Raw genomic sequence first — 13,918 nt, forward strand, 5'->3', positions numbered from 1 at the left:
ATTGACAATTACTGGTGCCGAAGTAAAGTCAGGTTTTCCATGCTCACCGACTCTATCGGTCGATATTATTTGTATCGCATTAACAGAGTATAATATCCAATAGTCGACAGTGAATACTGTGGTGCGAGTTTTGCCAAGACACAGAGGAAGATGCACTGGTAATACTATAATATTCGCCTGCAATGTCATCAAGGGATAAAAAAATGCCAGATTTAAGGTAGCACGAAAAAATGAAGAATATGAGAATATCTAATAATTAATAATTAGAAATTGGAAAAACTTAGTATGAGTCAATTAGCTTCCGCGCAAATGAGTAAAATTTACAAAAAAATGTTTCTTTTCTCACGATTACAATAATTTTTGGATTTTTTACAAAATCAAGTAATCAATTGAATTTGCGAAAAAAAATGATGCAATGCCAAGAGTGCGAATTATAAACTCATGGTAAAATCGCCGTGAAGTTATATTTTTGTGAATGTAGACGCGATAAAACCTTGCAAATCGCTTTGAAATTATTCTTATTCCCTCGCAGCTTATAGAAAAACTATATTACAACGTAACGATAAGTGATAAATTCACCGTTTAGCGCTCTCTGTGCCATGAATTATCGCCGCGCAGCTTTTATCATCAGAGTGTCTTATATGCTCTTACCACAGTTCTTAGATTCATATCGATATACGCACTTACCATAAGAGAGTTTCATGCGCTCATACCGTAGATCCTAGATCCATATCGTTAATTTTTATACATCATATCTAGACAAGGGTAGTTAACGTATATATAAATTTCACATCTAACCGTTACATCTTCAACGTTAGCCTGCAAATAAAATACTTAAATTACGATCGGAGCTTTAAACATCTAGGTGAATGGACACCCGTAACGGAATTCAGACTCATTGTCAGTAAAAAACGTTTGGGATAACTGTTGGTAAAGTAGATGCCCCGACTATAACGGACTTATGACAGCGCTAGTGAGACCTACATACCCTCTCATGGAGTTTAGTTATTGCAATAAAATTCTGATACTTGTTTGTTATTCTCGCTAAGTCGTGTGCTCCGGGTAGCACCCTTATCCAGAGATCGACTATCATTTGATCACAAATGGTCAACGTTTTTTCCAAATAAAAAAATCGCTAGCCATTGTTGGCAAAAAATAGACTGAAAAATCGGATATTCTTTACATATGTAATATTTTTTACACGTATGTAGGGGCAAGGAAAATGTTGTGCCATTTTTGCAGGACGAAACACATGCGCGTCTTAAAAGGAAAAAACCTGTTGACAATATTACAATTCAAGTATACTTCGATATCTGAAGTTTTTTAATCAGGCCGCTGGATCTGAATCTCAAGACAGAACTTCCGAATTCGACATCGCTGATCCATTATGGTAGATTCGAATTTTGAAAAAATATCTAGATTTCACAATCAGTTAAAATTGATATCTGGTGCTGAAAAAAGTCAAAATGGCAAGTCCGACGTTCGATGATACGAAGTTACTATTTAGAATTTTGGAAATCTGATTTCAGATTCGGATTCAGCGTTCTCGGAGACCGCAAGATACAGAGAACCTCGATAATTAGAAAGAGCTTATAGGCTCCCGAACAAACGTAGACGCAAACACAAGTGTATTCCAAATCAAGTTGCATTGAATTTGATTGTTCGAGAGTTTGTACAGTAGATTGCCAGACCGGATCAGAGCTGACCGCATCGTGGTTGGCCATTGATCTTGCTACGCCTCGCCTGGGAAACGGGGAAGTACAGGGGAGAAGGTACTGGTCTATGTACAGGGCAAACTAATTAACGAGCTCCTCGACTATACTAATCCATGAAACGGAATTAGGCACCACTTCACTTAAATCGGTGCAAAATATTCAACCATTAATTACATCAATTACGTTAGAACGCGTGTAGTCATATGATAATGTCCAATCTGCGAACTCGTAACAAGATATTCAATGTCAGGCACATGTTGATTCTGGATACGAAATTTTTATTAAATTCATATAATATTTCTGCGTGGTGAAAAAGAGGTGAGTCATCGAATAAACAAACACAGGGATGAATAGAGCGAAGAGAGTACGATTGGACTATTGGAGTTATTAGAGTACAGTTAATTGGCTGCTCCATTCTGGTGCCAGAAGAGGACTTGAACTCTAATCAGTTTGGAAGGGTAAACTGTGGTGGGTTGGAACGTACTAAAAAACGCGTTTGCTCGAAAGTAATCGATGATCATCTCGGCCGTGATATTTCTTTATCCTCACTGCAACGATAACCGCCTCATCAATATTATCTCTCATCGCTAATCAATCTGACATCCACTTCAATGCATAAAGTCAACCAACCAGAGTTTAAATGGTACAAAATGATACTCATTCTAAGCTGACTAAAATGAAGTTCTGATCAATGTACAGACATAATTATCCACCTGAATTTCCCACAATTAGGTAATGTTCAATCTAAGAACCTTAGACTCGATAATCAATTAATTCCTCATACCCATGTGCATGCATCTACACGCAGAGTCAAGTTGCCCATCCGATAACTCCATGAAAGCTTAGCAGATTAATTCGGGGCTTTTTTCACGCCTAGGGAGCCGGAGTGGTATGTCTTAAAAGCTTTTCACGATTCATGGTATAAAAAGGTCGCTATCCTCATGGAATAATCATGTGACGACTGGGTAATCTTTTATTTCTCCATCCCGTATCACCGCGAAGTGGTACGTAAGAACGTGAATCCGAGTATATATATTGCTCGATTTTCATCCTCTGCATCGGATATACCTGTACCACACATACATCGTTCAGAATCCTCAATCGCTCGTTCATTCGGTCACTTAGTTGGTCGACGTTACGGAGCGCAGCTACATGGAACATTCATTTCGTTCGACAATATCATTCCGCGGTAGCTACCGTTGGCTTCGTTTTCCCTAAAATGTAAATCGTGCAATTTTTCAAATCAACTCAAATCAAATAAAACGATATTTGTAAGTCGAAACAGAACGGGATCTCACACTTATGCGAACGCCAATTAAGCTCTTGCAGATAGTGGAAAGTTACGTTCAAGAGTTTTCACGGTCTTAGTGAGATCTGCAAAAAGTCTACGCGAGCATATAGCTATGTCTAATAGTTTTGCCACAAGAAGCAAACGAAAATATTTATGACCAGAGCCACGGCGGGCTGCTGTTACGTATACGGTGGACAAAAAAAAAAAAATAAAAAGAAACAACGACAAATTTAAAACGAGAATAAAATTCGAACACGTTGGCCGATTTTCAAGAACTTTTTTCTGCTCAAAATTAAAAGAATGAATCTTTTGTTTTGCCTTAGAAAATATGGAGAATCCTAATTCCTTGCTGAGTTACGCGCTCTTGAAAAACGGGTTTTGGAAAAGTCGCTGGGAGGATGAAAAAAATTATTATCGTATGTCTGATACTGATGTGGTCAATATTTTAATAAGATTCCGCTGATATCAGTTGATATTGATGTATGCTAAATAAATATTCAGAATATAACTCGTTGAATGTTAATGATTGGGTACGATTAATGAAACTTTTTTTCGTAGTGTTGAATTCTTCAGACTAGTGTAGTAAAATAAATCACAGCTTCATAGGGATGTAAAGAAACTGTATGTCAAAATGCAGAGAATTGTTTCATTTTTCAGAAATATTAGAATGAAATTGTGTGAAGAATGGAGAGCTTGTTAAAAAAAGTAAAAAATTTACAGGAAACATCTCTGATTATCTTTTCTCTTATGTTTTACACAGTCTCAATTCGCAAACTTCTGGTGAGATATTTCACAGAGTTTACCAGAAATTAGAGAAAAAAATATTCATCCTTGCATAAATGTTGATTTCGGATTGCTCTGCTCATAATATAGCTAGAGTAATGTTAATTACCACTAGGGTACTGAAATTCTCCGGGTCGGGTCGGGTCGGGTAAAATGGATTACCCAAAAATTTCGGGTACCCGGAAATATCGGGTTTGATGAAAATTGCGAAGTTTATGAAAATTTTCGTCACGGCTGTTTTCGTTTCTTCAAAAATGAAATCCGACTTTCGCAAATTTCGGATTAGAGCCATTTCCGAAATCCCGGACAATCTTAAGGATAATTTCGCAGCTGCCTGGAATTATGAGTTCCGGAGGTTCTATTCTCAAAAGATCAGACTAGACTCACCGAAAAATATAATCTCGAATTCTTTCGTATCTGCTTCGTTAGCGCATCATCGTGAAATAATGACCCGAGTTCGAGTACCCGCAATTACCACTATTACGTACCATTACTTTTTCAATCCTTACTGATGAAAACGAATCGTGGCATTGCTTGTAGGCTACTGCCAACCTTGAAGTGTCGCGTGGATAACTTAACACAGGGTAAATTTGCATGTATTAGGAACAAAATAATATCGATCGCAAAAAGTAACATGCTGCATTTTCGCGAAATAATCTAAAATCTCGAAACCGAGGAGATCGATTTACTTGGAATTGGCATCAATATCAATAAAAAGTTACGTATCCGATTTCGTTTTGTGCAGTTTAACTCTCACTTATTGTATGCAATCATTCCCTGAGTAATCTTCAGTAAATCATCTAGGCAGTCGTTTCCGTATTTGTAACCTTATTTGCGATTGAAAAAAAGTGGAAGTGCCATGATGAGAGATTGTTCCTGATAAGGATTTAAAATTTGAAATGCATTCCGAATTAGTGCCAGATGAAATTTCCCCAGTTAGGGATCACAATCAGTATAAAACAGCGTTGTATTTGCCGCCAAATGCTGAACAGCTTCAAATGCACTCGTAACTGAACATAGTGAATGCCATGAAGGACTCATTCTAAAAGACTAAGATTCAAGCGATGACTTTCGGAATGATCATTAAAAAAATCATGCTAATTGTGAAAGTTACATCAACGTTTTTATAGATGTGTATTTTCTAGGACGATAAATACGACAAAAAGACAATATAAAAAAATAGGCTTGAATAAAAATACTACACAAAACACCCACGATTACAAAAAACTGTACAATACTTTGTATCAAAATATAAATGACAAGGACATTGTCGCTTCGTCAGCGACGAGTGTGTTCGTTCATCCCACCTAAAGCTGTGGCACTCCGGATGTCGGCGATCGTTGGTTATTCCCTCCGAAGAAAGACGTTCTCCGATCATCCGCCGTCCGAGCCACGCCACAACATTTCTTCTAACTCGTCAGTTCTCGTCCCCGCCTTCACCACCCTCCGCAGAGTCCATGCCCACCTCTTCGTAATCCTTCTCAAGAGCCGCGAGATCCTCGCGAGCTTCGTTAAACTCGCTCTCGTCCATGCTTTCCGCGACGTACCTGCGAACAAATCGCCCATCACCGAATTCAAATCACTTAGTTTTACTGAAAGAAAAAAAGATGAATGGAAACAACATAGCCTGCAGCTCACCAGTGCACGAAAGCTCGCTTGCTGAACATTAGGTCGAACTTCCTGTTCAACCTGGTCCAGGCTTCCGCGATGGCTGTTGTGTTAGCCAGCATAGCCATGGCTCTCTGTACCTTGGCCAGATCACCGCCCGGTACGACAGTTGGCGGCTGGTAATTGATTCCGACCTTGAACCCAGTCGGACACCAATCAACGAACTGGATGGTCCGCTTGGTCTTGATCGCCGCGATGGATGCGTTCACGTCCTTGGGCACGACGTCACCTCTGTAGAGCATGCAGCAGGCCATGTACTTCCCCTTTCTCGGGTCGCACTTCACCATCTGATTGGCGGGCTCGAAACAGGACGAGGTTAGCTCCATGACGGTGAGTTGCTCGTGGTAGGCCTTCTCCACTGACACGATAGGCGCGTACGTCGCCAGGGGGAAGTGGATGCGAGGGTACGGCACCAGATTCGTCTGGAACTCCGTCAGGTCGACGTTCAGAGCCCCGTCAAACCGGAGCGACGCCGTGATCGACGACACTATCTGACCTATCAGTCTGTTCAAGTTCGTGTAGGTCGGTCTCTCGATGTCGAGGTTCCGGCGACAAATGTCGTATATGGCTTCGTTGTCGACCAGAAACGCACAGTCAGAGTGTTCCAGGGTCGTGTGTGTCGTCAGGATCGCGTTGTAGGGTTCGACGACGGCGGTCGAGATTTGGGGCGACGGGTAGATAGCGAATTCCAACTTTGCCTTCTTCCCATAATCGACGGAGAGTCGCTCCATCAGTAGGGATGTGAACCCGGACCCGGTTCCTCCGCCGAAGGCGTGGAATATCAGAAAGCCCTGAAGACCGGCGCACATGTCAGCAGTCTTGCGGATCCTGTCCAGCACCAGCTCGATTATTTCCTTACCAAGGGTGTAGTGCCCTCGGGCGTAATTATTCGCGGCGTCTTCCTTCCCCGAGATCAATTGCTCCGGATGGAAGAGCTGGTGGTAGGTCCCGGTACGGACTTCGTCTGTATGGATTGCGAGAATCAGAATCAGGGCGTGGCAGGAAGAACAAAGAGTGAAAAGGGTTGTCGCGCATGGATGAGTGTGATTATCACTAAATCTCTTATTCCAATCCTATGTGTGTAACCGGTTGTACGGCGAAATCGATGCCAAAGCAATGTAAAACGGCGGGCGTACGAAGGTTCGTACCAATGACAGTGGGCTCCAAGTCGAGGAAGACTGCTCGTGGCACGTATTTTCCGCCTCCGGTCTCGCTGAAGAAGGTCTGGAATCCCTCATCGTTGGTGCATGTTTGAGGGGGCAGCATACCGTCGGGCTGAATTCCGTGCTCCAGACAATAGAGCTCCCAGCATGCATTTCCCATTTGGACGCCCCCTTGGCCAATGTGGATTGAAAGCACCTCACGCTACGCGAATGACGACGGTTATCAGGTTAATTCGGGTCAGGTATGTGATCAGTTTCCGAAACACAGTTATGCAGCCGCAATGGCTGGCATGATATTGTCTCTCGCCCCGCAGGCATTGGCTTTTTACTACGTGATGATATTACAACATTCTCTTATATTCACGTATAATCACTTGTGTAGCACATTGTCCGCGAGGTGCGAGGCAGTATCAGACCCGCTGAGATGGTTGAACAGTGGTACATTACCATCTTGCAAGGATTGGTAGTGAAGAAGAATGTCGAAAAAATGGGGGTGGGATGAACGAACGATCTTGACACGAACACGGGTGAGACGAAACTGGAGGAAACATGAGAAGTCTTTGATTTGTTTCTCGGTTGTCTTGGAGATTACAATAATTGGGAGATTCTCTTCTGGCACAGTGATCCTTTCCAAGCGATTTTCCTGTTTCTACCATTTTGCGTTGGCGACGATTTACTTAATATGTGAAACGACGTTCTGATATTCGTAAAACACATATCTGAGGCCTTATTTTTGAAATCTATGAAATTTTAAGGTCGAATTTCACTTTTACTTATTCCATTCAATCTATCCAAAGGATCATTGATGTTTTTTTCTCACCAAGTGAGAAAATTATTTATTCAAAGCAGTCCAATGGGCAATAGTACAAGACAGTGTTTTTTTATTGTAAAATTAATTTTTTACCTATAATAAAAACATTTTTTTTTATGATAAATAAAATAAATTTTTCTCGCAAAGTATCGCTCAATCGACTGCAAAATTTCGTAAATATATTTCGCCTTTTTTGACGTCTTGTTTCGTTATTGAGTAATGTTTATTTGAAGACGTTGAAGAAGAAATTTTTTGAAAAATCATAGCTTGAGAACAAGCTAAGAATAAGATTTGAAAAAAATCGTTAATGCTGCTTTCGAAAACAAACGGAAGAAATCGAAAATATTCCATGCAAATTTCATCCGAATTGAAAAAACAATATCCCTCCTGTATTCTTATATTTCTCGACCTCCTTTTACGGTTTAACAAATTTATCACCATTTATCAATTTGAATTTTTTCTACTATTACTGCACAAAAAGTCTCTGCATTAGAATAATTTCCCGGGGCATTACAGCGGTGGGAAATTATATCTCCGCCGATGTGCCTCGGTTCTTTTTGCGACTTCTTCCAGTGTAGTTTATCGTAACGGATAAACGCGTTCTTCCGCTCACGGTGTTCGAGTTCGTACGGAAATGACGTTATACATCAAACCGACCCTCGTTCCTGCGAAACGCGAATACCTTCTCTGTTTACACAGCGCTGCCTTCTTGGTCGGTCTGGCGAAATATTCGGAGACATGGGAAACCATATTTTACGGCGACCCTGCCATGACTTTAATATCGAGATATGAGAATCAAAAAGGCCTAAGGGAGGAAACATCTTTCTTCAATTTTCGTGCATTATACGCCTTTTTGCTGCCGAAAGGGCGTAACCCACAAAATTAAAGCGTGACCGTTAATTATTAATTCTTGTTGGATACGCCCTTGACGAGTCTGCCGAGATATCGTTGGAGGAAAAATAATTCGGTCAATTTACTTCGCTAAAAGTCATTCCCTCACCTTGTTCCTTAGTCCGAGACGAATAATAAAAAAGCTGTTCATCTCAAATGCAATTTTCTTATTGATTGAATGTTGGTAAAATATCCGAAAATGAGTGTTAATTGTATGTCGAAGTTTTTATTGCACTACGAAAAATACACAAAACGGATAATCAATTTTAAATATATGTCTGGCAATGTAAAATCATTACCTCACCGTCATAGAATACTGTCGAAAATTGGAATCTTATTAACGCAACAATTGGACCATTTATTCACGTTTTTCAAATTTTATAATCTCGTCGTTTGTAAAAGCAATTTGTTATTGACAATCGATGCAACAATATAAACAGCAGGTTTCCTCTTCACTCCCGGAGGTAGGCAATCACCATGCCACCTGCACCTAAACGGTATCATAAAATTTCCGCTCCAAAATGTTTTAATAATAATTTGTAGCTCTATATTGCACCGTTGTCGGAAAAAGCAATCGCAATAGATACTTTGGTTGCCTCCATTGAGTCGGACTCTAACTCCGCCTGAGTATCATCAGCAAGAACTGCAACTACGCGACAGTTTATCTAGATGCGTATAATAAGGCGCACGGCAGACAAATTTTTTGATCAGCGCGATAGGATTTAGTTGAAATTCGACTCTCATATCGATTGCAACAGTCTTTTTTTTCAAGCAATTGAAATTTATGTGTCCCATAGTATCAACAATAGTCCGAGATATTGTGGCATCATTTGGCTACGTATTGACGTTAAATAATCTGACTACCATCTGTTTGATACAAGAGTGAATATGAAGTTGAAGGTTCTCTGATTTCCTTTTTACTGGATTACGGGCAGGTTTTTTGTAATACATCTGTTTGCGCAGGGAATCGTTTTGGTTCGTACAAATAGTGATTAGACAGCGTTTGATTTGTTGGAAGCGAAGGAAGTCGAGAATCCAGAAATAAAAAGAGGTTTAACTAAGAAGTGGTAATTGATGGGGCGTTTTAGAAAAATAGTTTGAGGAATAAATCGAATTCTATCATTGCCGTTTCATGTATGGATCATGCTTTGAAAGAGGCAGTAAAACATTCAAAAGTGTGGCCGATTCACAGACTTATGTTGGCTACGTTCAGTGGCTCGAGAATCGTAAGATTTCTTTACTGTTTTTTTTTTTTTTTTTTGAATTCTGATGGCTTTTTAGAATTTTTGTCTGCCATATTGGAACCGCCATGTTCAATATCGACAATTTGATCGTGAATATGTGATCAGCGACCTCGAAAACCCCTGCATACCCATTTTTATAGTAATCGTATACGTAGAAAAGAAGAAATTGTGAGGATAAAGAGGTGCTAGGTATACTTACCACTAAGCATGAAAGGGTTAAAAGAATGGTTACAAGTAAAAATACTTGATTAATACCAACAACAAATCGCTCAAATAATCCTTTGTAATCGAACTAAAACATCTACGCTGTAATGCACGTAAAAAGCGCTCGAAATCCTCAAAATTTTGACCGGATATCCGCCAAAAAAGCGTAACCCTCATTTTCCATTTTTACGTATTCCGCCTCTCTGGCAGTATTGCGGCGAGAAGGGGAACGGCCTACGCGCTTCTGGCTGAAGGCTGCTTAATTTTCGCTCAAGGAACTTCCGTGTTAAAGTTGAGATCCGCCCTGATTACGGTATCGCTCGTTTCTTCTGAGCATGCTCTTGATATCACATTCCGGGATATTAGCAGAATCTACGCTTTTTCATTATTAAATATGAAAATGCGTAAACATCCCAACAAAATTTAAAAAGAGGGATGAAAATAGTACATTGTGTTAAAAGTGCCGAAGGTAGGAAATTTCTGACAAGTGGAAAAGTGTGATCGCACGAAAATGGTCGGCTGGAAGGTCGACTTTATTCATCCACTTTGTAAAATAAATGGAAAAAGTCCTGATCGTGCTGATATGAAATTTCCGGTTACTGGAACGTGCAAGAAGCTGTTCGAATCATTTTTGAAGATAGTTTAATTATTTACACGGTTATATTCATGTAAGACCATTATTTTTAAAGGGGAAAATGTGACAAACTGTAAGGCATCTTTTAGCCTTATAATTCGTTAAATTTTTGATGTAGCGCTATGACTTCTTGGATTTTTCATTTTGCAGGCGGCAATTAATATTCAGACCTTGATCTAGCAAAAATAAAATTGTTCCAATATTAAACAGCCTAATATATCCTTAAATAAAAATTGCAGTAAGTAGACATTTTTTAATACGTGAAACAAGTAAAATGAAACAGACCCATTTTGTGATTTTACCAAGGTATAATTATCATCAATTATAACCTAAGTATCGTTAAATTGATGGCGTGTCATAAAGATGCACATTGAACGTATACGTATTATATAGCCACTCGGGGATTTAAAATTCAGCATGAAATTTTCGGCGGAAAAAAAACCAAAAATTTTTAAGGTGTTTCGCGCTGATGGAAGCGACGCAGCACATTCTTATCTCGAGGCTGATGCCCCCTTACACATCGTGCAGAGTCGAGCCCCAATTCGTTGGAGGCGTGCTTTCTTTAACGTGATAAAAAGTTTTTAATACTTCCTCCTCCACCCTGCCACCTTTTCGGCTCAGCAGAGATTTACTTATATTCACTTTTGTCGGCCTACGTCGAATGGTTTTTTACCTTTCGGTGAGCACATTTTCTCGCACTGGACAGGACGAGAATATTATATTTTGTAACAAGGAGGCCAACTCGGTCTTTTCGGGCCGAACGGTTTTTTTTTTTCTTTTTTTGTTGCATACGATTCTTTACATAACAAGAGTATGTTACGCGGTTTTTCACGAAGCACGAAATTGAGTTTAAGGTCGCGTAACGTTAGATTTCTTTGCGACAACGCATTCGCGCAGTACAGAAAAAATCACTGAAGTTAAAAGTGGTCTTTTCTGTACTCCCCACACGCGTATTCGCAGACTCGTTCTATCGTCGTAAATTGTACGTCGTAATTTGTACGCGGAAAACACATGTGAAAAACCGTGTAAAGCATGCTCGCGTTATATGAAATTATTTTCAACTTTCACTTACGTCCGTAATAGTATAAACCGTGAAGATTCTTCCGAATAAATTGCTCCGTCTATGGTAGAATTTTTTAACTTGTGAAACTGTCACACCTGCGTTAGAAGATTCCGTGTTTTATACTTTATATGTACTTGAACTTGGGAGTTGGTGGGGGGGGCTTACATAAGTCAGGCAGGAGTTTGCACTGTATAGTATATGCGGATATACACTTACGCATACGTATATCCACGTCATCTTGAAAAGCTCCGATTCTTTGGTGGGTGGTAAATCTTCTCCTCAAACTTCCATATTGCAAAGTCTGCAGGCGTCTAGGACGAAGATTATCCGCGAACAGTCGGACACTTTTTCGCTTGCGTTGATAGACACGATTTCCCTCTATGAAACTTAATATTACATGCAGGCACGCGAACTAGGGAGATTTTTTTTTCATTTTCAACAGATTTGGCTGAAATAAGGTGGATTTGAGCAGGCTACGCGTTCATATGTTTACGGCAGATCGATTCCGTATAATCCCAATTTAATGATGTTTATTGCATAAGTGATTCTTTCGAAATGATCCGATGTTTTGCCTGTAATAAAGTTTTTCTCTTATAATTGCTATGAGTTTACGCAATTTTTTATCGTAACATATCCGCTAAGAATACTGTTAAATTATCGTAGAGGATTGATTTATTTGGATTGACTTTTGGAAATCATTCCTCTGGCCTGCTGTACAGAAGTTTATTAAAGGTGCGAAATTCTTGTGTCAAGTACATATTAAAGTGGAAACTACCATAAAAAATTTACGTTGTGATTTATAAACGAACAAAATGACAATGAACATTCAAATAAGTACCAGAAAAAATATTATCGACGTGCACCGTATTTCGTTCTTCATTTTCTAAAAAGCCCACCAAGTACAACTAACTTCGAATTTTTCATATCGTCTCCCATTCTTTATTGTTCGCGTTCGTTACTTATTTTTGCAAGAAAGTTAATTGGCAGTTAGGATTTTGTTTTAAATATTATTTGTAGGTGAAGGTATCGTTGTCGGTACTTATTTCAACGTACATTGTCACTTTGGTGGCAGAGTAAATTTTTATTAGTAGTTTTCACTTTAATATACTTGGGAAAAGATCTTTTTACCTGAGATGTTCCTTATGGAGTTCGCAAGTTTTTGAGGCCATTGATAATTAAATATTCAATGAAATAGAAGTGGACAAAAGTGAAAATTTGCTGTTGAATTGGTGTTACTATAATCTTTCAGAAAGACTCGACTTTAGATTCTGAAAATTTATAAATTTACAAACTTACTAAAGCAATATTATAAAATTACTTGGCCAGATTCTACGATGATGGCCGAAAGGGTCCGTCGCTTGAAAATCACCAACAATTTACAAGTGATTTCCTAGTGATTCCCAATATTAAAAAAAAGCTAGAATTCGACTGATCTCTGAGTGATTACTAAACGTTCAAAATTCTTCGTCGTCTTATTGATTTTCAACTAATCTCTCAAGTGAATGGCCTCTCGATTATGGTTTTCAATCCTACGACTGGCCATTTATATTTGAAAAACTTAGCTGGTCATGCGCACGTCATATCGATTTTACTTCAGTCAAAGCTGTTGCTATACAAAATCTAAAAAAAATATTTTAATGCTTAGGATATAATGGGCTTGAATAAAAATTTCCTTCAAAAATTACACTGGCATGAGATCCTTGTGACGGTAATGAGTTTCAGGATCGATTTATTATTTCCATATACGAGGCGTTCTCAACCAACTCAGCCACTTTTTTTTCATCCTCTCGGACCTGTGCCATAATTGGCTATACATATAGTAGTACTACTTTAAGGGACTCTCTGTGAATTTTTTGAGATATTTCAATTTACTCGTTTCGGAAATGATTTTTTTTTAAAACCCGTATATAATGGATGGTTGAAGTCGGACAAAAAATATTTTGGCATAAAAGAGTAATGTTTTTTCGTGAACTATTTAATGCAATATCTGTTATATTTTTGATGGCATCAAAAAGGTTAATAATGAATATCACGCATGTTTTACATATCTGTGTTATCAACTCGATATTTCCATACACACCCAGCCAATACATTATTTGACGTGCTACTATTTGAATTTTTCTGCTGTCTACAAACTATAGCTGTAATACTTGTGGGATTATTTTCTTCATCATAGAGATCTGATATAATAATTTTAGCGTAACAATTTGTGGGAATCTGGTCAGGGAGCAAAATGACTCCAAAAATATTTGGCTAGGTTGAAAACCCAGAGTTCTGTCATTCAGAATGTCGAACCATGAAGCTTTTTCCGAAATTGATGATATCCAATTAGTGTGTGCTGTTCAAATTCGCTCGGATTCTTTTTTATCACATAGTACGGATGTTGTTTCATTCGCGCTCACCATCATCGGGGTAAATTACACCACTGGAGATTCCCAGACTTTTTTGTTT

General features: G+C 39.0%; 1 protein-coding gene across 1 annotated transcript; it reads right to left on the reverse strand.

Annotated features, from left to right (window-relative positions):
• Positions 1-5,206: 5,206 nt before the first annotated feature.
• Positions 5,207-13,638, reverse strand: LOC107222883 (tubulin alpha-8 chain-like). Its single transcript, XM_015662413.2, has 4 exons — positions 13,618-13,638; positions 6,606-6,822; positions 5,428-6,421; positions 5,207-5,336 (listed from the first exon to the last, which is right to left on the reverse strand). The coding sequence occupies exons 1-4, from the start codon at positions 13,636-13,638 to the stop codon at positions 5,207-5,209; spliced, it is 1,362 nt and encodes a 453-aa protein (XP_015517899.1).
• Positions 13,639-13,918: the final 280 nt, after the last annotated feature.

Source organism: Neodiprion lecontei, chromosome 3, assembly GCF_021901455.1.
Source record: "Neodiprion lecontei isolate iyNeoLeco1 chromosome 3, iyNeoLeco1.1, whole genome shotgun sequence".
Lineage (NCBI taxonomy): Eukaryota > Metazoa > Arthropoda > Insecta > Hymenoptera > Diprionidae > Neodiprion > Neodiprion lecontei.